This window comes from Nycticebus coucang, chromosome 24, assembly GCF_027406575.1.
Source record: "Nycticebus coucang isolate mNycCou1 chromosome 24, mNycCou1.pri, whole genome shotgun sequence".
Classification (NCBI taxonomy): domain Eukaryota; kingdom Metazoa; phylum Chordata; class Mammalia; order Primates; family Lorisidae; genus Nycticebus; species Nycticebus coucang.
Window position 1 is genome coordinate 18,716,522 of NC_069803.1, and position 24,995 is coordinate 18,741,516.

General features: G+C 42.3%; 1 protein-coding gene across 1 annotated transcript in view; it reads right to left on the reverse strand.

Annotated features, from left to right (window-relative positions):
* Positions 1-24,409, reverse strand: part of MTMR7 (myotubularin related protein 7) — a 93,382-nt gene extending 68,973 nt beyond the window's left edge. Inside the window, exons 1-2 of the mRNA XM_053578731.1 lie at positions 24,323-24,409; positions 1,579-1,701 (exon numbers count right to left, since the gene is read on the reverse strand). Coding sequence (XP_053434706.1) covers positions 1,579-1,701; positions 24,323-24,346 — 147 coding nt within the window. The 5' untranslated portion in view covers positions 24,347-24,409. The remainder of the gene's footprint in view (positions 1-1,578; positions 1,702-24,322) is intronic.
* Between the last annotated feature and the right edge of the window lie 586 nt (positions 24,410-24,995).

Below are 24,995 nucleotides of genomic sequence, written 5' to 3' on the forward strand. Positions count from 1 at the left end.
CAAGTTAGCATATATATTTTCACAAGTCCAGGTAAGGGAACATTTAGGTAGTCAAATGTTGAATGCTTTTAATCGCTAAAATTAAATAAGGTCATGAGAATTCAGTAAAATAAACTTCCGTAATCAAGAAAAGTTAGAAATGGCTCTGCTGGGAGGTACCACTATGCTCCTTAATTCCAGTGGGATGTTCAAGTTCAATATCAACATGGGATTGTTGTTTTCTAAGCTGTTGGTGGTCGGGCAGCTGCAGAAGAAGAGACTTATTTTATTTTTAACTTAATATTTTATTAATATATATATTTTTGAGACAGAGTCTCACTTTGTCACCCTCAGTAGAGTGCCAAGGCATCACACTTCACAGCAACCTCAAATTCTTGGGCTTAAGCAATTCTCTTGCCTCAGCCTCCCAAATACCTGGTACTACAGGTGCCTGTCACAACACCTGGCTATTTTTTGTTATAGTTGTCATTGTTGTTTAGCTGGCCCAGGCTGGGTTTGAACCCACCAGCCCTGGTGTACATGGCTGACACTGTAACCACTGCGCTACAGGCACCGAGCCTATTAATTAATATTTTAATTGACAAATGATGGTCGTATATATGTACAGGATCAAACATGATGTTTTGATGTATCTATACAATTTGAATGATTATGTCAAGCTGACATATCTATCACCTTGCTTTCCGGTCATTTTTCATGGTGAGATGTTTGAAATTTACTCTCGTAACTACTTTGAAATATGCATTGAGGACACTCACCTGTCGTACAACAGATTTCAAAACTTATTCCTCCCATCTATCTGCAAGTCTGTACCCTTTGCTGGAACACTCCTGCTCCCCCTCCCTATCCAGCCTCTGGTAAAGCCATCATTCTGCTCTCTAAGGAAGAGATTTATGTTGAAGGAAATCACGCTGAAGCACATCTCTCAGCATTTTGTGAGGATCTCTGCTGGGTCTTCCAGGGGCAGCACTTCATTCCTAAGATTTCCCCTCCACTAAGTTATATTTTTAGCCACCTTCTGCTAAAAATGTAACACTGTCCACAGAACATGGAAGGGGAAAAATCTACAGTGCAAGTTCCAGTCACAAGGTCATGGCTGAGTTGCTGTATAAAATGAGACCTATCTAATGGTTTCATTATTAAGCAACAGAAATCCCCGGTGACGGAACTCCTATCGCTTTTCTTTTTTTCTTTTTCAAAGTATCAGAAAAGTGGAGACAACATAATGAATGAGTGGATATGAATAAAGCAGACTGCAAATAGAATGTTCCACAGCATGAAAATGCATGGACGTTCCTGAATCCCTACTTGATGGATGTCCTAGGAAGCACTGGTCTCTGCTGTCTATTTCTAGACCTATTTTTGATGATGATCAAATAATTAGTGTTTAAAATGAGTAAGGAGATCAAGTGGATACAACTCTGTGCGGAAGAATGCAAAGTGCACATCGCAGAAACCGTCTCCTTGACACCTGAACACCAAAAGCCTCACCGCGAGGAGAAACGAAAACAGAGAGAGTCAAAACTTTTTACTTCAAATAATAGAAAACGAGGAAAGCCAAAAATAAGAAGATCATACCCATGTTTCTTTTCTTGTATCTGGTGTATTTTCCACGAATATGACATGAGTAGCCGTCAGATACAAAGTCCCCAGGGCTGCTTTCTTAGGAGAAATTCGATCTACCAGGCGGACATTTTCAACCTAAAGAGATCAGAGTTGAGGGGAAGAGTTATAGTAAAGCAGAAGAGCTATCCCCCAAGGAAATAATAAGTCTGTAATCTCGTGCTTACTCCAAAATACAATGCTGAGAATTCCCCCAATAACAAAAACCAAAACATGCCCCCTAAAGTTAATTAGATCTCAGAATATGATTCTGTGTGGCAAGAGATGAAATAGTCACCTATTACTAAAATATGATTTTAAATGTACCACAATAGATTTTTAGAATCTATTCTTTAAGAATTGTGTCTCTGATTTTTAAACAGGTTAGCACTTTTATTTCATTTTAATGGTATAAAATGTCTAATTTAAGGCAGAAAGCATCTGGGCTAACGTACTGAGTTTATACAATGGCTATATATGAATTATATTCCAGGAAAAAGAAAATGATACGATTTCCTATGTGCTTCCAAGTTGCAGAAATGGCCTTAAAGTTGTTTGCTGCCATATAAACTAGTAGGAAATACAAATATACATGACGGGAAAAAGGTATCAGAGAAATTATGTAAGGAAGACCTACTAACTTACGAGCCTCACATTCATTTGTAATAAAACATTTCATTTCTTTTTTTTTTTTTTGAGACAGAGTCTCACTGTGTTACCCTTGGTAGAGTGCTGTGGTGAAATAGCTCACAGCAACTTCAAACTCTTGGGCTTAAGCGATTCTCTTGCCCCTGCCTCCCAAGTAGCTGGGACTATAGGTGCCTGCCACAATGCCCAGCTATTTTCTGGTTATAGTTGATCTTGTTGTTTGGTAGGCCTGCGCTGGGTTCAAACCCTCCAGCTCCAGTGTATGTGGCTAGCGCCCTCGCTGCTGAGCTACAGGCACCGAGCCTATAATAAAACCTTTCTAATGAAAGGAAATCTCACCACTCAGCTAAAATTCCAACTGTTGGAAGAGATTTTTGTGGACAATTGTTATCAAGCATACATCTGTTCAGCACAGAGCAGCTTCAAGAACTTGTGAGATCCTCCCAACGTGAAATGTTATGAAAATGACAAGACAATCTCTGCAGGGCAAGTGAAAGCTGCAACAGGGATGATGACTTTACTACAACAGGGAGGGGCACCCAAACCGCAGAAGAACATTCTTGTAAGGACCACAGGGCGCAGCAACCCTGCTCTGCCAAGCATCAGCCGCCTGCAGAGAAACACTGACTCATGGGAAATGGCATCTGCTTCCATGAGACAGCGCAGGGACTAATGCCTTGTACCCGCTCCGTCCTTCAGTCTAACACAGACGCTGTGGTCCTTCCTGGTTGAGATCGGGAGCCCCAGACTTCTCATCTGCCTCCCTCAGGAGGTTAGAAGCAAACTGCACTCAAGGCCTTCCACTGCCTCAGTCTCCTCAAAGCCCTCACAGCCAAACCAGCTTCCCAGAACAGCGTCCCAGCCCACTTCCTTCCAGTTTCCAGAGATATACAGAAATCAAGTTGTATACATATTTTTCAGCCATGCAATTGACTCTGAAGTGTCATGAAATTCCTGAGGCCCTGTGAAGGTCAATGCATATTAAAAATATTCATTCAACAACAGCACCCCTCACCTACTAAAAGTATTTCTTTTGTTACTGACATGTTATACATTCTCTCATGTGGGTATCCACCATGGCGTGTCTTTCCCAAATGGTCTTCATACCACCAGCTTACTTTCCCACTGGGTGATGATCATTTCTTATGTACTTAGAAGAACTGTTTATATCATAAGGATGGTAGCCCATGGCCAATTTTTGTTCTGTGTCTCTTTCCCAAATTTTGTATTGGTTCCAATCATTTTCCAGTAAGGTCTCTTGAATGTTCTGAACAGATAGGAATATTTCTGTAATAATTTGTTGCTTCCTTCTGGCATTTATCTTTTTTTATTTAAAAGTTACAGCATTAACTAGAAACTTCAGAGTAGCATGGTGGCAGCAATCACTTTTCCATTTTTTTTTTAATAATAACTTTATTGAGTTCTGATTCACATACACATCACCGTTTAAATGTACTATTTAATGGTTTTTAGTATATTCACAGCATTGTACCTATCATCATTGTGCAACCATTATCACAGTCAATTTTAAAACATTTTAATCACCCCCTGAAGAAACCCTGTTCTTATCACCACTCACCCCTCAGTTTTTCCGCTCAACCAACACCAGGCCTGGGAAACTTTCAATCCACCTTCTGTCTCCACGGATTTGCCAATTAAGAACATTTCATATAAATGGAGTCAGACAACATGGTATACCTCGTGACTTCAGTCTGTGTTTCATCCTAAGTTTATCCATTTGTAGAATGTTATCTTCATGAGTATACCACATTCATCCATTCACCAGTTGACAGACATTGGGTTGTTCTGCCTTTTGGCTACCATGAATAATGCTGCTACGAATATTCACAGACAAGTTTTTATGTGGACATATACCTTCATTTCTTTTGGGTACATAAGTAGGAATGGAATTGCTGGATCATATGGCAACTGTTTCTTTAACCTTATGAAGAACTCCCGGACTCTTTTCCAAAGTGGCTGTACCATTTCACATTCCTACTACCAATATGTGAGGGTTCCAATTTCTCCACATCCTTCCTAACATTTGTCACAGGCTCTCTTTTTAATTATAGTCACCCCAGTAGGTGCAAGATGGCATCTTATTGTAGTTTTGATTTGTATTTCCCTGATAGCTAACAATGTTGAAGTGTATCTTCACATGCACCTGTTTCTAAGTGGAAAGACTTCCAATCTTTTACACTGAGTTTGATGGTGATTTTTTTTAATCATATTGTAGAAGTAATTTATTCCTACTTTACTAAGAGTTTTCATTTATGAAAATAAGAAATGTCACACCTTTTTAATATGTATTTGGATAATATTTGCTTTGTATACTCTTCTTCTATATTATTAATAGTAAGCAATTTCTTAATCTTTAAAGAAGTCTTGGATTATTAGTATATGACTAACTAGGAATTGGTATATCAATGTTTTAATATTCCTTCTATTTATCTGCCATAGTTGTTGCCTTCGTTTATTTTAGTTTGGGTTTTTTTTTCATTTATATTTTAAGAGAGATTGGCATGCATTAGCTTATATGTGCTACTTTTATCAGACGATTTACTTATAGTTATGATTACGTCAATTTATTAAGAAGCTTTCAACATACAAATTATCAACTGAAACAAATATAGGGACTTCATACAAAAACAATTCTTTAATAATGCTTTTAATTTTTTTCTTTCTTTTTTTTTTTGCAGGTTTTGGCCAGGGCCGGGTTTGAACCCACCACCTGTGGTGTATGGGGCTGGCGCCCTACTCCTTTGAGCCACAGGCACGGCCTAATGCTTTCAATTTCTTATATAATTACATATCTGTTCAATGTTTCCATTTCTTATTAAATTTCATTTGGTATCTATTTTCTTACCAACTTATTTTCTTACCGTAGATTTTCGAATTCTTATAATCCTTTGATATTAATCTGTGGATAAATTCCTCCGTCTGTACCCCTTCCCTCATTCCTAACATTGTGAACTATATTTTTATCTCCTTTCGCGTGTGTGTGTGTGTGTGTGTGATTAGATAGGCAAAGTTTTTGTTCCAAGCCAACATGTCTTAGATTTATCAATTTTATGATTTTTCTCTTTCCTAATTTGTAAATTTTTTTGTTAATGAATCTTTTAAACCTGCTTTGCTTGAGTATGTCATGTAGTTTCTGTTTGCTTGTTTCTAAATTCTTAGGTTTAACTGTCAGCTTCTTAATTTTCATTCATTTTGTTTAAGAACAGAAGTTTTCAAATCTAGTCATTTCCCTCTAGATAAATCTTTGGCTGCATCCTGTGACTTGTACTTGTAGAATTCCTCTTCCTCTTACTTTCTAGATAGTCTGTACCTACAGCTTTTATTTCTTCTTTGACCTAAGGATTTTTAAGGAGAATATTTTTCAATTACCACACAGTTGGACTATTTTATTTAAACTTTTGTCATTAAATATTCTATTTTGAACTAGCTACAAGATATTATGAAAGAGAGTTGTGGGAGAATAAAAATAAGAGGCTGTATTATTTTTGGAACATTTCTTTGGGAAACACTAATTTGCAGCTGAAATGTACCCAGCTAAATTAAACAGAAGTTCAAGAGTAACATACCAGTTAACAATATGTAAAAATGGAATATAAAGAACTTTCCTACACTTAGTACCAATGAAACAAAACTTTATGAGGATAATCAGATTGAACATAATACTGTAAGTGGAAATAATGAGTATGGACTATTCTCCCTGCAGAAGCCAAGGAAGCTATATTCCTTAAAATATTTTTAGAAAACCTCAGTGGAATAGAATAAGGTACACAGATGTTGGTAGGTTAGAATACTTAATAGGATTTTTCCATGTCCCTTTTTTTTTTTTTTTTTTTAACTTTGGATGCTGCTTCAGGAAAACTACATTTCAAAATTTGGCAATAGTTCTTACAGGTCCCACGGCTGTCAGAAGCAATTTTGAAGATGTGGGGGTAAAAAAAAAAAAAAAACAGTGAGGGAAACACCAACAGCATGATTTCCCAGTGATGTATAACAACAAAAGAAATGAGTAATAAACATTAAAATCTAGTTTGCTCAGAAATGCCGTGAAGAGGAAGAGCACTGGTGAAGAGACCGCCTTGTGGTTTATACTAAAATAGAACAATCAAAAATCAAAGAAATGTCTGGGCAGCGCCTGTGGCTCAGTGAGTAGGGCTCCGGCCCCATATACTGAGGGTGGCGGGTTCAAACCCAGCCCCAGCCAAACTGTAACCAAAAAATAGCTGGGCGTTGTGGCGGGCGCCTGTAGTCCCAGCTGCTCGGGAGGCTGAGGCAAGAGAATCGCGTAGGCCCAGGAGTTAGAGGTTGCTGTGAGTCCTGTGACGTCATGGCACTCTACCGAGGGCAGTAAAGTAAGACTCTGTCTCTACAAAAAAAATCAAAGAAATGTCAAAGTTTTGGCACCATCTTGAAGTTGTACTGGTTCCAAACCTCTGCCTCACTGTTGAACTGACTTAAGTCTATGTCTTCTATACTTAATAAGCAACATCTAACACAGTAATAAGGCCTTTTTTTTTTTTTTTTTTTTTATTGTTGGGGATTCATTGAGGGTACAATAAGCCAGGTTACACTGATTACAATTGTTAGGTAAAGTCCCTCTTGCAATCATGTCTTGCCCCCATAAAGTGTGACACACACCAAGGGTAATAAGGCCTTTTTTATGGCCGGAGATACAAGACTCAGGAAAACACCTGCTTCTGAAGACAAAATTACTCCAACTCATTTGCAAGTGCCTAGAAGATCATGATAAAGACACGCTAGGTATTCATGCTCTGAAAATGGCATTTTTAATTGATGAAAAATATATTACTCTATGTTTTTGATTCTCGGTGTACATTTTTCACACTTTGATATTTCTGAAAGTGGGATACATTCTTATGCTTAAATGTAAGACGCCATTGTGTCATTTCATTGGCAATGCTTTTTCTTTCTTTGTGCCTCTTACCATGGCTGATGTCTTGGATTTGTTGAAATATGGTAAATTTGCAGTCTTTGGCTTATAAATGAAAGCTGAAGCCACGGAACTGAGAAAAGTCCGACCTAGGGCGAGCAGGTAGAGTGAGAAGAGATCTAAGGAAAATCAAAAGCATAAATGTCTGATAGAAAAGCAGACGAGAGGGCGGCTCCTGTGGCTCAAGGAGTAGGGCGCCGGTCCCATATGCCGGAGGTGGCGGGTTCAAACCCAGCCCCGGCCAAAAAAAAAAAGAAAAGCAGACGAGAAAGGAATGGCCAGAAAGAAGGAAAATCAAGAGATTTTGCTCTCAGGGGCCTGGCAGAGGGACTAAGGTAGAGGGCATGTTTATGTCAAATGCTGCTGAGGGACGGATTAGACGAGAACCATTAGTTGCCATTGGACGTGGGTCCGTGGAAGGCACAGGTGGTCTTAACAGAAGTGCTGGGAGCACTGAGATCAGAAGCATAACAGCGTAGCTTGAGGCACAAACTCACTGACACTGAAAACGCCAAGTCATTTTTCTTTGTGTTTGTGACTGGACAGAAGCCAGAGGCAGGTGTCCTGACCATTCAAACTCTACCCCACAGCAGCAAAAGAACACAGCACGTTAAGAGCTTTCCAGAGGCAATTGGCATGGCAAGAAGACTATTAATGTTACCAACAAGGGTGTCTGCACTTGTGATACACGCGGGAAATCAAATGACTCCATTAGGAGGAATTTATGCAAAATACATGTGAAAGGATTAGACTGAGGAAGGAGATGAGGCTGGCGGGCAACGATCTGTTTATCCTGCCTATGCTGCAGTCTCCCCAGTCCTAACAAGGCTTTCTTCCCCAGCTTTTAGAACTGGCCCTTTAAAAAATTACAGAACTTGTACTTATTTATTTCATGTTTTAAAAATTCAGAAATATAAAAGGAAGAAAAAAAAAATCACCCCCTAGAACCACAATCCAAACACAAAAACTGTTAATCATTTAGTGTATTTAAGATGATATCTATGCCTTAGTTTAAATGTTTTTTAATTAGGTAGTAAAGTGCCAGAGGAAATAGACCCAGGCAGGCAGGGAACATGTCTCATCTGTCTGAAGTCACTCACTTTATCACAGTCCATCCCTTCCTTGGCCCAGATCTTTAAGACACTTGGGTGCATCCCATACTTTCTTGATGGTTTGTGGGAGGGAGCGTAATTGAGTAGACATGTTCACCCAGAGCTGTGTCGTGGAACAGAGGTGCATAAATGGATGGTGAAACAATCTCATAAACTAATACTAATTCAGGAGCAGATGATTATGCCAGAGGTGACCTTAAAAATGCAAACATCCATGGGAGATGGCAGAAATTCTGCGGGAAGCTTTGCACTTCTGAAGGGAAGAGAATGAAGATGTTCAAAATAAGTCTACCAACATCTCATTGATCAGGTTGATCCCAATTGCCATTTGGTTTATGTAAAAATTACCAAAGTGACCACTAATTAAATTAAATTAATTACCACTAATAAACACAATAACAAATATTTCTAGAGTATTGATTCTATGCCACTGTGCTACCACTTTGCAAATCTGATCTCGATTAATCTCCACAATAACCCCAGGAGTTAGATTCACACATTATTCCCATTTCACAGTTCTGTTTGGAGACTTGACAAATTTCCCCCAGTCATGCAGGGAACAGGTGGCAAAGCCCAGCCTGGAGCCAGGGCTGATCTAACACCAAAGCCCACGTTTATCGTTTCACCAGGGCTGTGGGCACTTACGGATGTCTCGACTCTGTTACTGTTATCCAAAATTAATATGTTTAGCAAATAAATTAACGATTGTTTTCATTATTTACATATATAATTAGCATTGGAAACCAGAATGCTGTAAGACAAAACTATACTGTAAAAACCGTATTCAAACATCACTGTCAGAATATTATTCTTTGACATAAACCAAAAGATAAAAAGCTTGGGAATGGGATGTAAAGCCCAAATACTGGCAAGAGAAGCTTGCAGGAGTTTTAGAATAAAAGAGAACACGAAGTATCTAATTCCATTCAACACGATGCCAGTGTGTAGCTCTGTGTTTGGTTCTGAGAAATAAAGGAATAAATAAGATTGAGTCTTTGCTCGTCTTTGAAAATCTTATACATTCAATGGAAAAGACTGCGCCCCTGTTTAATGTCTTTTTTTTTTTGCTTCCCATCCTTCTTCTGGGTTACACTGAGGTGAAAAAGGTTTCATCACCTTTTCCCAGCCAAGGCCAAAAGGCTTGGGTGAAAACTTGGGGCCCTTCCACGCGACCGCCAGGTCGGAAGCAGGCCTCCAGCTGCAGAACATGGGTCTTCTTGATCCCTCCCTTGATGCCCGGCAGTCAGAAAGACGTTGCAAATCACTGAGAGACAGAGCCACTCTTTGACAATTCCCCCTGTGTTCCTTCTTAATTTCAGTCTTAATAGACTCTGGGCCTTTACTTTCTACCCTGCAGGTCAAATATTGGACTGCAGAACAGTCTGGGTCCCAGAATCATCACAGCCTATCTGGGTAAGTGGAGCTGCTCCGCAGGACTACAAGGAATCCAAAGTTCAAGGTAGGGTGACCATTCACTGAGAGAACAGAAAGAAAAGCATTGGCACTGGCCATAGGCTTTTCTTGGGCCAAAGACCAAGTCCTCAATATCGTATCAATTAGGTTGAAGGTCACTTTCAATCATTTGGGGGAAGAAATCCAGAGACTGTGCAACGCAGAGACATCAAAATGCCTGCAGCAGCCAAAACCTATGACAAGTTTATGTTCTAATCTAAGAAAAGCAGCTAGATAAATAGTTTGTTGTGCTAAATTTGGTATCCTGACATTTTCTAACTCAACCAACATGAAAAGAAAAGTATTTCTCTGCCGGTCAGGAGGTGGCCTGGGTTCTGGTTCTGAAGCTGGACTGTAGGATGCAGACAGTTGGGACACTAGTTCTGGTTCTTGACGTCCATAAAGGACCTAAGGGTCTTTAATGCATCCCTCCGTCCTGGCAGGCTGCAGTTCTGACTCAGTGGCACTTTATGGATTGCCTAGAAGCCACTAAACAGCACAGTAATGATTCAGAATTAAATTCCCTGGGAGGGAAGCCACTCAGTAACAGGGTTGGCCAACAACTCCTGTGATTTACTGAGGAAGGAAAGGACCAGCCTCGGCAGCAATGATGTCGCAATAGTCTCTGCAGCTGGTCCAGAGGCTGTACTGCTATCCAGTGTTCTCGTCCCAAAAGAAAGCCCAGAGCATCCTGAGCTCACCAGCCACCAGCCTAGGGGAGGAAGCTGCCCCACCGCACGGCCTCTTTTTTACTCTCTAGACTCCCTTCCCCATGTTGAACTCTTCTCCTTTCTTTGTCTTTTGGAGATTTAGGGAATGACTGGCCAGGAATTCTGGAGCTCTTAATAAGGCTTCCTGAGTTATTTCTACCTCTCATAATTAAGTAACATTTGGTTTTAAGTCCAAATTAACAAAGTATCTTACTGTGATATTAAACATAAAGCCTTTTGTTGACTTTTTAAAATAAATTACATCAGATGGAATCTCTTTTTAGGTATTATATTTCATCTTAATGCCATAAAATTTTGAAAGAAAACATTACTTAAAGGCTCAGTACCTGTAGCTCAGCGGCTAGGGTACTAGCCACATAACACTGGAGCTTGTGGGTTCAAATTCAGCCTGGCCCTGCCAAACAACGATGACAACTACAACCAAAAAATAGCTGGGCATTGTGGTGGGTGCCTGTAGGACTCAGTACAGGTAGGCTCAGTACCTGTAACTCGGCAGCTAGGGTGCCAGCCACATACACCAGAACTGGTGGGTTCAAATTCAGCCTGGCCTTGCCAAACAATGATGACAACTACAACCAAAAAATAGCTGGGCATTGTGGCGGATGCCTGTAGTCCCACCTACTCGGGAGGCTGAGGCAAGAGACTCACTTAAGCCCAAGAGTTTGAGGTTGCTGTAAGCTGTGATGCCACGGCATTCTACCCAGGGCGACAGCTTGAAACTCTGTCTCAAAAAAAAAAAAAAAAAAAAAAAAAAAAAAAAAAATATATATATATATATGTTTTTATCAAAATGTCAACCTAATTTCTAAAACAATAATATTTTAAAACGATCTATTTAGCCCGCAAGCCAGTGCTATATAATTTTTTTTTTATTTTGCAATCTTTAGAACAGATATCAAGGCCATCTGACTCACAGACCAATGTGAGTTGCACCTCTTAGCACCTCCCCCTGAAATGTTTGGGTGTTAAGGACAATGGTGGAGAAACAAAACTTGAGACCATTAGAGCAGTGAGAAGCTAAAGGAGTGGACACAGTCCATCTATTCTAAATGTCCTCCAGCCGTGCACAGAACATGTCATACATGAGCCACGTGCAGATGTGAACACAGAGATACGCATTGATGTCGCACTTTACACTACACCGGGGTCAGGACAGTGCTAGAACACCACGCAGTAAGCAGCATGGTGATTAGGAAAGAGTGGTGAGCGCCCAGGTCAGTGGCACCCACAGTGCCAGTGGGCCAGCTGCAAGGAGGCAGGACATGAGAGCAGCCGCTGTGGCTCTGAGACCCGGGACCAGGATCCTGAGCCTGGCAGGGCTCAGGTAAGGGACATCCCTGCTGGACGCAGTGGCAGCTCCCAGGGAGGGGGCCACAGTCTGGCTGGGTGGACGCTCCTAGGTGTGGAGTCGGTTTTACCTGTAAGCAACGGCCATTCCCCCATTCCCCACCTTCCCAACTGCTCATGTGAAATCAGAACCATCCAGGATTCATTTTCCAGAAAAGTTGATGGTAAGAAAGGTGTAGAATTGTGGCAGACTCCCTTTAAGTTTTCCCAGGAGCAAAGGGAGCAAAGAGAGAAAGGTAATAAGAACAGCAGCCGCAATACTTTTACCATTTAGCAAGCACTTCCTGAGGATCAGATACTGTGGTTGGTGTTGTCTATGCACTTTCCTAAGCTCAGCTGAGAGAGACAGACACACAGATACTCCATCTCACAGAAGATAAAACAGAAGCGGACGAAGAGGCAATCAACTGAGTCAGGCTAGGTCTACAGTGACAAGGAGGCAGAGCCAGATTAAAACCCCAAGGGTCCACTTCCGTAGACCTCTCCCATACCTTCCCTCTTCTATTAGGCCTAATATTACAAATTAAGGAAGCATCATTGCTCAGAAGTCCGTCCTCTGGACTAAAGTTTCCCATCTCAAGTTTCAATTATAGAACGAGACTTCAAGTTAAAAGCTCTGGCGAATGCTAAAGGATGGGGAATTTGATACAAAGCGCCTTGGATGGGCATCTTTACCCTGCCTGCTTGCTGCATCTTGTCTGGAGATGGTATATCCAGACTATTTTGTTATGCTGGTTGTACAGAACGCCATTAAAAATGAATAAAGATCATGGGGGCAAGACATGATTGCAAGAGGGACTTTACCTAACAATTGCAATCAGTGTAACCTGGCTTATTGTACCCTCAATGAATCCCCAACAATAAAAAAAAAAAAATGAATAAAGATCTTGGAATTACACATTAGAAAGATTTTTATTGTATTGGCTTCCAAAGTGGATAATCTATTTATTTCCTGATACACTAGAAAATTTAGTCCTTCCTCCACATGTGAAATAGGGTATTCAATAATTCAATATATATATGTACATATATATACTTCTACAGATTTCTGAGCCACCTACAAATATCCAAATAATTCCTATCTATAAAGTTATACACTACCTATAAAAAATACAGGCTTTGAGAAATTTGCACTTAAAAGAAGAAAATGAATCAATCAAACTTCCTATAGACAAGGATTCTTCTATCCCACTTAGATCAAGTGGTGATTCTGGATAGCCTTGGTGATTCTGGATAGCCTTGAATACCTCTCAACAGGCAGGTTGTTCAGCTCCATCTACCTATGTAATTGTTAAAACAGTAGATTTCACTGATATTTAACTAAATTTTACAATTCTCTTGGGAGATGTAATGAAGCTAAAATAGTGATACAGAGCCATGGCTACTTAAGAGATAAGTAGCTGGAAATTCTTGGAAAAGGCAGAGAAAAGAAAAAGGAGCCCATTTTTGTTCAGGAGAAACTACAGACGTTATGCTAGCAGCCAGCTGTCATAAATAAAACGTCAGGGCCTTGAGAGTTTTGCACTGGGCCCATATAATTTATTTTGGTAGGATGACCCTGGATGTGTAGGCTTAAAAGAACATGCACTGTTGAACAAGGGGACAGCCTCAGGATTTATTTCAACACCACCTTAAAATAACCTCAACCAAAAATACCATTTTCAACAAGTGCAAATAAGAGAAAAAGGAGAAAGATGTTAAAAGGAATATAAATTAAGAGCAGATGCTGGGTCCATTGCAACTCAAACAATAAATGTCAGCCTATTAAAGACAGTTGGGTTACAAATAATAAAGTCATTTAAAAAAAACTAAGTAGGATTGGGAGACCAAGATCTGGCTTTGAAGCAATACCAGAAGTCCAAGGCTTATTTGATGATGAGGATTTTCCTCCAAAAATATCTGTGAAATTCTGAAATGATTCTGAATTTGACATATTTTCAACAAATGCAGTACCAGCAAAGGATGAAACCATCTACTTATATAGCTCCTTGGGAATTACAGGAAAACATTTTTCCAAGGCCAAGTTGTGCCAAATGGAACTTATTGCTGGTCCAAAGAGAGAAAACATCCCAGGCAGAGACAGAACCAAGTTTCATGCTACCCCCTCCCCCTTCCCACCAACCACCCCTGGCAAGTTATTGGTGCCAGAGGATGAAGAGTACAGTCTGTCCATCCTGGGCAAGGCCAGCTTCCAGCTCATTCACAGACTCCCATGCCTCACCCCAGGGCTCCGAAGCCTCCAAGGACAGACTGCATCTTTGGCAACAGGTTTTTCTCTTTTTCTGCTTACAGTACAGCCCTCCAGAGTCCACTATCCCCATTCTGGGAAACGAGGCTAAAGCAGAATAGAATGCCTTGCAGAACAATGATGTGGCCCAATAAGCCCCACACCACTGCCTGTCACGATGTGCTCTGAGGTTACCAAAAACAGTGAAGACACCCCTTACCCAGCACGGCTTGGTCCCCTCCAGCCTGACACCCAAAATCCACCTCTTCAAGACTGTCTTTCCTCAACTACCCCAGTCCACTGTGATCATTTGCTATCCTCTGAATTGCTATGACAGCTCTGGTCTTTGCTAGTTTTCCTCTTATCTTTCACTGCCCTATTACACGCTATTTATACTCTACCATTCTAATTGTTTTTTTTTTTTTTTTTTGTAGAGTCTCACTGTACCACCCTCGGGTAGAGTGCCATGGCGTCACACGGCTCACAGCAACCTCTAACTCTTGGGCTTACGTGATTCTCTTGCCTCAGCCTCCCGAGCAGCTGGGACTACAGGCGCCCGCCACAACACCCGGCTATTTTTTTGTTGCAGTGTGGCCGGGGCTGGGTTTGAACCCGCCACCCTCAGCATATGGGGCCGGCGCCCTACTCACTGAGCCACAGGTGCCGCCCACCATTCTAATTGTTAACCAAAAACATATATTGTCCAGGAAAGCACTAGCTATTCACCTTCCAATATTCTCTGCAGTGCAGCGCATAATGCAGGCACAATTACACTAGAACTATGGGCAGAGCCCTTGGCTTTGAAACAAACAGACCATCGCAAGGATTTCAAGTATCAGACCATCCTTGACAGCAGGATCCTTAAGGAAAGGCACCACTTTTTTCATCTTTGTATCTTAACTCATCTTTGTAGCCTCAAACCTTGCACACGTGCTAAATATTTGTTCAATGAATGAAAATTAACAATACTATGTTAAATTGATGTCTGTGCAGGCTTACAGGTAGGATCAGGTGTGATTAATGAGGAATGGCTTATTATTGGATTTGAATTTTCGGATAAGAAAGTCAGGAATATTCGATTGAGGAAGATGCGGCAAGTACAGAAAACAGAGACGAAAACCGTAAAGCAGAACTTCATGTGCGAACGTGAAAACTAGAAGTAAAATGGAGAGAAAACTGAGGATAAGAAGACTGCCGAAAGGCAGCGGAGCCTGGACACAAAGTCACAGTGAACCATTTCATTTACTCATTCATTCAACAAAAACTCTAGTGCACCTCTAGTCTGTACCAGACAGAGCGCTCTGGACACTGGGGACCCATGAGGAGGCAAAACAGAGTCCCTGCTCCCATGGATTGCATTCTGCTTGGGAATGGGAAATAAACAAATAAGCAAGTGTGGGGGAGGGCACAAAAGCATTCCAGAAGATTCCCATGGAGGAAGTCAAAGCAGGATAAGAAGGTGGGTGAGAAGGGCAAGAAAGTCTTCTCTAGTGAAATGACTAGTTATTTCAGCAGAGAACCAAGAGAGCCAGCCCTGGGGGTGTCCAGGGAAAGAACATTCCAGGCAGAACGAACAAAAAGGCCATGATTAGGGGCAGCTCAGAAATGCTTAAGGGTTTACAAGGAGGTGATGATGTCTTGGACCAGAGTCTGTGAGGGCACGGGAGTAGGCAATGAGGGGCCGCAGGTACCTGGGAGAACCTTGTAGAGCTTTCCAGAACAAAGCTACGGTGACTCTGGCTTTCACCCTGAATGAGGCAGGAAGCAACTGGAAGCTTTACAGAGGAAGGACAGCAGATCTGGGAAATCAATCTTCTACAAATGGGAAACTTTCTGAGGTCCTAGCTGACAGTGATTACTCATACATACGTTGTTTTAAAGAATTGCAGTATTACTTTCATTTAATTATTTACCACAATGTAAGTTCCATGAAACCAGGGCCCCTGTCTGTCCTGTTCACCACTGGACACAGAAGGAGCCCTCAAGGAACATTTGTATGTACAAGTGAATAAATAAATGCACAAAAAGTGTCTTTGAATGGATCCACTTAGTTCAAAAGGCAGAATCCCTTTGTTAAACCACCACTACTCAAACTGGCTTAACAGTTAGTTCACTGCAATTTGTACAGTTCAACTGCACCTTGAGTGCTCTAAATAGCGCTTGCTCTGAGCCACTTGCCCTAAGAAAAACAACTTCTTTCGCAGCTTGGCAATAAATGTATTTATCTGGGAATCTGTGATAAGCAGTGTTTTAATACACGAAAAAGAGGAGAAAAGTAAACATATGATTTTTATAAAGTTGTCATAGCCTGTCACAAAATTTTAAGTGGAAGTTATTTTTAAACTATTTTAAATGGCTGTGGGAGGAAGGGTTTGGTTTATGTCCTGGGAAGTACTTCAGTACTTTTACTCCCAAAGGCTTCAACTAGCTGTCCACCAGGGGAAAGGGCACTAGAAAAAATAGTTTAGACTGTTCCTGGCCTAAGAAATATGGTACAAAATGAGCTGCTTGGACTCCTTCTGAGTGCAATGTAAGAGCCCCAAACTGAACCATCTCACAAAGTCACGGAATCTTGGGTGTGTGGTCAAGAGGTTTAATTTCATGCATATTTTACAGCTTGTTCTGTTCTGAATGGAAAAACCAATAAAAATAAGCTTTAAATAAGGATGAGAAAATATATGCACATGTGTTCTATGAAAATAAGACAGTTTTGCCTGCAGGGATAGGGGACAGAAGAAATAGCCAAACCTAATCAGTTACCAACTAACTGAGTTTGATGGGGAAAGGCTGAAATTTACTATTAAGTAATGGCTACAGTGGCTGTACAAGGAGGCTACAGTGTCCTGTCTCCATCACTCCTTATAAGCACGCAAATGTTTCCAGATGCCTTAATTGCATCTTTTCATTATAAAGAGTTTTCATGGTGCCATAAATGTTACCATCTTACCTTCCTCCAGTTAAAAGTCCAAGTGTGTTTTCAAATTTCTGCTCCATATATCCACTCCAAAAAGGCTCCCTGTGGAAACTGGGGGTGATGTCATGGAGGCTCAGCCTCACAGGCCACCACAGAGCAATTTTCCTGGAGCAAAACTTGACATGTTTCTTAAAATCCAAGCATCTGATGAGATTAATGTTTTTTAAGCTTCACTTTTTTAAAAAAAATTTTATTATTAAAGGTACATAAACCTTGTATATTCAAAGGATACCAAAAAATATATACATTTTGAGATTAATGTTTTTATTAAAGAAAAATATGCTTCCAAGTTTGGGTATTGAACTAGAATTGGATGACAGGCCAACTCTCTCTGCAGAGTGCCTCCACAGGAAAAAAATATTTAAACACATCACGCAGTGGGGAGCTAAAAAAAGTAAATCAAATGAAATGTTTGGATTAAGAAAAATTCTTTTTATTCTCAAATTTCACGGAAGTTCTTTCAGCATATAAACCTGTGGTCACTTTCTTTTGCAATGATGATGATAAAAATAATGTAACAGCTACAATTTACTACATGGTACATTATTAAGTGCTTGAAATATTACTCTCTGATGAGTCTTTAACAGCTTATATGTGAGGGAACCAAGACTTTGTGAGACCTCAAGTAACTCGTGCAAGGTCAGATACCCAGCTGTAGTAACAACCGTGAGTGCGGTGGAAGTGGTCTCCGCTAAAAAGAGACACAGAACTCAAAAGAACAGAAGTGAGAGTCCACAAAGAAATCCACGAATCCAGGGCAAAATGATTTTCAATGAAGAAAGAAAAGACTTTTCAGTAAATGATGCTGGGACACCTGGAATTCCACATGAATTTGGGCCTCTACCTCATACCATATACAAAAATTAACTTAAAATGGATCAAAGAGCAAATTAAAACCACCCTGAGGTGTCACCTAAGCCCAGGGAGAATGGCCCACATCACAAAGTCTCAAAGCTGCAGATGCTGGCACGGATGTAGAGAGAAGGGAACACTTTTACACTGCTGGTGGGACTGCAAACTAATACAACCTTTTTGGAAGGAAGTATGGAGGATCCTCAAAGAACTCAAATTTGACCTCCCATTTGATCCTGCAATCCCATTACTAGGCATCTACCCCAAAGGAAAAAGATCCTTTTATCATAAGGACATTTGCACTAGTCTGTTTATCAATTTACAATCTCCAAAATGTGGAAACAGCCTAAATGCCCAACAACCCAGGAATGGATTAACAAGCTGTGGTATATGTACACCATGGAATACTATTCAGCCAGTAAAAAGATGGAGACGTTACATCTTTTCTATTAACCTGAATGGAGGTGGAACACATTTTTCTTAGTAAAGCATCACAAGAATGGAGAACAAGAATCCAATGTACTGAATTCTAATAGGAAGGCAGGAGATGAGCTGATTAATACAAGGGGGGAGTAGGGGAATCAGCAAGTGGGGAGAGGGGACGAGGGGCCAGATGGGGGTGTCACAGTGTATGACACACCTTTTGGGGGTGAGACACAATTATAAGAGGGACTTTAACAAATGCCATCAGTGTAACCTAATTCTTTGTATTCTCAATGAAAAATATAAATGAATACAACCTAATTCTCAATCCCAAACAATTAAAAAAAGGAAAAAAATGGATCAAAGACCTAAACAGTATAAATCTTTGTGACCTGGGATTAGGCAAAGGTTTCTTAGAACATGGCACTTCAAGTACAGACAACCAAAGAAAAACAGATAAATGAGACTTCGTCAACATTAAAACTCATGCTTTAGGGGCGGCACCTGTGGCTCAAAGGAGTAGGGTGCCAGCCCCATATACTGGAGGTGGTGGGTTCAAACCCAGCCCGGGCCAAGAACTGCAAAACAAAACAAAACAACAACAACAACAACAAAAAAATTCATATGTCAAAGACAATAATAAGAAAGTGAAAAGACACCTGACAGAAGAAAAAAGAATATTTGAAAGTTATATATCTGATATCTGACAAGGATCTAGTATCCAGAATCTATAAAGAACACTTACAACTCAACGATAAAAAGATAACACAATTAAAAAACAAGCAAAGGATTTAAATAAATGTTTTGCGAAAGAAGATATATTTACAAATAGCTAATAAGCATATGAAAAGAAGCTCAACATAGGGGGGTGGGGCCTTGGTGTGTGTCACACTTTATGGGGGCAAGACATGATTGCAAGAGGGACTTTACCTAACAATTGCAATCAGTGTAACCTGGCTTATTGTACCCTCAATGAATCCTCAACAATAAAAAAAAAAAAAAAGAAAAAAGAAAAGAAGCTCAACGTAATTAGCCATCAAGGAAATGCCTGTCAAACCACAAGGAGATATCACTTCCCATCCCTTAGGATAGCTATAATCAAAAAGACAGATAACATCCAATGTTGGTGAGGATATGGAGGTACCTGAACCCTCTTAAGTCACTGATGGGGAATATAAAATGGTGCTTCTTTGGAAAACTGTTAGTTTCTCAAAGCTTAAGCACATGCTTAGAATATGAGATACTAATTCTATTCCTGAGTATACACCTGAGAAAAGTGAAAGACATGTTCGTACCAAAAAAAAGGTGTACATAAATGTTCATAGAAGTACCGTACATAATAAACCCAAAATGGAAACAATCCAAATATCAATCAACTGATGAATGCACAAACAAGTGTGGGCCTATCCATCAGCTGGAATATTAGTCAATAATAAAAATAAATGAAGTCCCATACATGTTACAACACAGATGAACCTCTAACTGAAAGACGTCAGTCACAAGGGACACACATTTTATGGTTTCATTTATATAAAATGCTCAGAACAGGCAAATAGGTACAGACAGAGAGTAGATTAGCGGTTGTCCAGGGTGGGAAAGAGAGAAGGTGGGAATGACTGCTTATAAATACTAGGTTTCTTTTCGGAACAGTGAAAATGTTCTGAAATAAGAAAGATGAAGGTGGGCGGCGCCTGTGGCTCAGTCTGTAAGGAGCCGGCCCCATATACCGAGGGTGGCGGGTTCAAACCCGGCCCCGGCCAAACTGCAACCAAAAAATAGCCAGGCGTTGTGGCGGGCGCCTGTAGTCCCAGCTACTCGGGAGGCTGAGGCAGGAGAATCGCGTAAGCCCAGGAGTTGGAGGTTACTGTGAGCTGTGTGAGGCCATGGTACTCTACCGAGGGCCTTAAAGTGAGACTCTGTCTCTACAAAAAAAAGAAAGATGAAGGTGATGGTTACACAATACTGTGAATACACTAAAAAGCACCGAACTGTATATTTTTAAGGATGAATCTTATGATCTATGAATTATATCTCATGTTTTAAAATTATGTCAAGAGCGCCGGGCGCGGTGGCTCACGCCTGTAATCCCAGCACTGTGGGAGGCTGAGGAGAGAGAATTGCTTGAGCTCAGGAGTTCGTGACTCGCCTGAGCGACAGTGAGACCCCGACTCGTGAAAAAAATGGAAAAACCCAGCCGGGAGCCGCGGCCAGCGCCTGTAATCCCAGCGGCTTCAGAAGGCTGAGGCAGCGGGGTGCCCGCAGCCCGAGTCTGAGGTTGCCGTGAGCTACCACGCCCACTGCACTCTGCTCAGGGGCATAGGGTGGGACCCTGTCTCAACAACAACAACAAAAGAAGTAAAGAAATAAAAAATAAGCAACGAAATAAAATAAAAAAGCCAAAAATAAAATAAAATAAAATTATGTCAAGAGCAGAAAATAACATATTTAATGAGTTAATGAGCACATAGCAGAGTAAGAATTGAATCTAAGAATCTGACTTGGAGCCACACTGCCTCCCACTATCATGCTAATGGCTGACGGACATGTGCCAAATTAAGTATAGCCGGGATTCATTCATTCAACAAACTCATTTACTCAATAAAGACTTTTTGAGCACTGGTTATGTGCCAGGCAAAGTACATTTTCAAGTGTATAATTCAGTGGCATTAAGGTCATTTGCAGTGTTGTGTAATCATCAACACTATTTCTAAAACTTTTTAATCTGAAAAATCTGAAATTACAGAGTTTAGGGCAGGCAGATAAGATTCATTTATTCATTCTTTTCATTCCACAAGCCTTTGAGAACCTTTTCTGGATCAGGCTCTGTGTTAAGGGCTGGGAGCATCCAGAAACTCACAGTCTAAAGGGTGACAGTTGTGAGTATGTCCTTGTAGGACAGAGATATGTGCAGGTTACCGTGGATGGAGAGGGAAGAATGGATCGGCTGTGCCACGAAAGACTTAGAAGGGCGGCCTTCACATGGAAGGAGTCAAGAAAAGACCAGGAACGTTTGCAACACCTCTCAGGTAGATACGAGGCTGGACAATTAAGTTCATGACCTCATCCTAGTAAAAGTGCTACAAACCTCATTGCTGAACATCACTGTGGTCACCTTTGCAGCATTTCCCTCAGGAAGCTGCGCACTGATGCCAGTGCCTAGCCCACCCTTCAAAGTAATTTTGGAACTCGTTTTCTGGAATGACCATCGGAGCTGTCTGCATACACTTAAGTTCAGGAACTTGCCACCATGTGTTTACACTGGCAGCACTGTAGAAACAACCGGCTACCTAACCGGTTTCCTAACTTTGCTGTATCAGCGTCTCACAGCTGTGTCCGTGTCAACGTCTGGTGGTGTCCTGCCGAGTGGCACTCATGACTGTTGTTGCTGTTTTTGTGTGCCAAATCATGACAGCCCTGATGGTCCTTCCAGAAAAAAAGAGTCCCAAAATTGCTCTGAAGGGTGGAATAGGTGCCTGTGCCAATGCACGGCTTTCTGAGGGAAGTACTTCGAAGGCAACTGTGGTGATATTCAGCAGTGAGGGATGTAGCACTTTTTCTAGGATGAGTTGACAAACTCAACTGTCTGACCTCATCTACCCCAAAAGGATTAAAAACAGGGGCACAAACAGATATCTTTAAACCAAATGGTGGAGACAACCTAAGTGTCTACAACAGATGAATAGAGATGAACAAACTGTGGTATAGACCTACAATGAACATCATCAGCTACATGAAAGGAGTGAAGTCCTGGTGCATGCTGCAAATGGATGAACCCTGCAGACTTTACACTAAGTGGCATAAGCCAGATGAGAAAGGACAGATAATGTATGTTTGTTCCCACTTACATGCAGGTGCATCTAGAATGGGCAAATTCTTAGAAAGTAGAATAAAGGTTACCAGGGTCTAGGGGTAGGGGAAAATAGAAACTGCTTAATAGTTACACACGTAGGGTTTCTGTTTTGGGTGACTCCTTCCACATGAAGGCCGCCCTTCTAAGTCCTTTATGACAGAGCCGATCACTCTCCCTTCTCTGTCCATCACATTTTGCACATATCTCTTTCATACAAAGACATACTCACAGCAGCCTCACTTTAGACCAGTGGTTCTCAACCTTCCTAATGCCATGAACCCTTAATACAGTTAAAAGAGGTTGAGAACCGCTGATTTAGAATGTGAGTTTTTGGATGCTCCCAGCCCTTAACACTGAGCCTGATACAGGCAAGGTTCTCAAAAAGCTTGTGGAATAGAAAGAATGAATGAACGAAGCTGATCCACCCAACCTCCAAAATTTCAGATTTTTTCCACCTGAGGGCCTAAATGTTTATCCTAAATGTTAACGGCCCTCTGCAAATGAATGACACATCCTCCATTTCCCCCCAGTTTCCTTCCATTTCCAGATAGAAGGGGGTTTCTGATGTGAAGTACTACGCTGCTTAGAGGGGTATCTATAAAAACCAATTTTAAGAATAAGAACATTACTCGCTGTTCAGGTTTACACATGATTTTGTACTGGGTGAGTTTGAATATAGACCAGAAAAGGCCTTTACTCCCCAAAATTAATATTCTAAAAGAAAATGAGATCCAGGGCCGTGTAGCCCTGCAGTTCTTGCTGCAGACAGTCACATCGGCTACCCTTCACAGAGGGTCTCCTTCATCACAGAAGATCAAAGAACGCCCTTGGCAAGGGCAGAGGGAGTCCATGAGTTAAATCCATCATTCCGGAATAAATTATTTAGTACCACTTAAACTCTGAAAGCTTTGAGCCACCTATCTTGCGGTTTATGGCACTATCTTCTAAGTTTACAATTTCCCGATTGTGAAGTAACAATTTAATTCCACAGTGCAAAATCAATACAATTTATATTTACTGTTGGAACTGACATTCTGCAGTAAATGAACAGACTCTTTTTTCCACCGACATGAGATAATTTTAAAGCTGTTTTTACAAAGAGGGACTCAGGAACCTTTCCAAAATTTAGGAATGAATTCTTTATGCTGGACATAAAGCAGCTGCTCTCCTCCCCCTCGCCCCTGCAGCCCCCTCAGGTCTGGCCACTCTGACCTAGCTTTAATCTGATTCTGTCAGGGGCCTGGACTTTGAATAGGAGATCATCTTGGAAATGCAAGGAATTGTGTGGCAGTAGCAAGAGATAGCCAATAAAATTTTAAAATACGTTCTTTCACTAGCTATTAGGGCTTTTTTCAGACAGGAATGTCGCTCATTTTCATTCTATATTATATTATCAGTACAACTATGAGTAACAAGGTTTGGTACAGCGGTCAACGTTTCCAATGTTATTTCACGGGAATGATCAGGGACCCGTTGCTTTGGGGGAGTGGGTGTTGTTTAAAACACACCGGTGCATAACGAATCTATAAGCTACATCCTTTTCCCCAAAGATCCCCAAAGAATGAAGCTGACTAGAAAAGGCAAGAACACACCTTCATTTAACCCACGGTGAACATCGACCCTGAGCTCTGGGGACCGTCCGCGCGGCTGCCGGCCTGAGCCTGGGTAAGAGGAAGGCCCGGTGCAGGGGACCCGACCCCCAGATTTAAGGAGCTTCCAAGCGCATTCAACACAACTGCAGGGAGGTGGTTTTCCTTGCACCTGTCACTGGAAGGCCGCTTCCCTTTCAGCGGCTGCAAGAGGCCAACAGCTAAAAGAAAAAGCCTATTGCCAGCCCGGTAGGCAGCCAGACTCCAGCAGACAGCTGGGGTTCCTGCAGTCCCTCCATGTCCACTAGCACCCCCAAAGGTAAGTGCTTAGAACGGGCGGCAGCGAAGGGAGGCCTGTGAGGCAGCACAAGAAAGGCCACCTCCCAGCGACCGGGAGATGCTCAGCGGTCGCTGCCTGCGTCTCCCTGGCTCGCGGTCCAGGCTCCGCCAGCAACCGGCCGGGTAGCCCCACCTCCCGGGGGTCAGCATCCCTCCTCCTCCTCCTCCGACTCCTCTCCCTCCTCCGCCCGCGCTCAGGCCACCAACCTTGGGCGTGCGGATGTGCTCCATGGCGGGCCCGCGTCTGCAGGGCCAGGGCGGGCGCAGCCTCACGCACCTGCGCGTCTGCGGCGCGGCGGGAGGGGCGCGGAGGGGGCTTCGCACCGCTGGGCGGGCGGGGGCGGCCGCGGGTCTTGGCTCCGCCCCCAGGTGCGGCGGCGAGTCTTGGCTCCGCCCCCAGGTGCGGCCGGGCCGGGGGCTCCCGCGCGGCCCTAGAGCGCGCGGTCTCGCCTCCTCCCACCTGCGCGGCCCGCAGCCGCCCTCCAGTCTCTGTGTGGGGACGCGGGAGCCGGAGCTGCTCGCCTAATTTGGTAAGGCCGCTGTCCCCCAGGACACAATGAGGGCTTTGTGCTAGACGTGGCCTCTGGGAGGAGAGCGGGAACGCGCGGGGCTGCGCGCTGCCCATCGGCCTCCTCCCAGGGCCTGCCAGGATAGGCGGCCGCGTAACCTCTGGACCCCGCGGGGTCCGGCGGGCTCTGTCTGCACATTCCAGCGCAGGCGCGGCCCGCGTGGCATTTAGCAGAAGGGTGGAAATAGGTGTGACAGGAACCGTGTGGGCGCCCTGGAGTGTGCCCTGCTAGGTCAGGCATCTGACATCAACCCGCGACCTCGCTGTGGGAAGAGACGGTTTCCCTGGGCAGAGCGGTGGGGGCAGACCTGC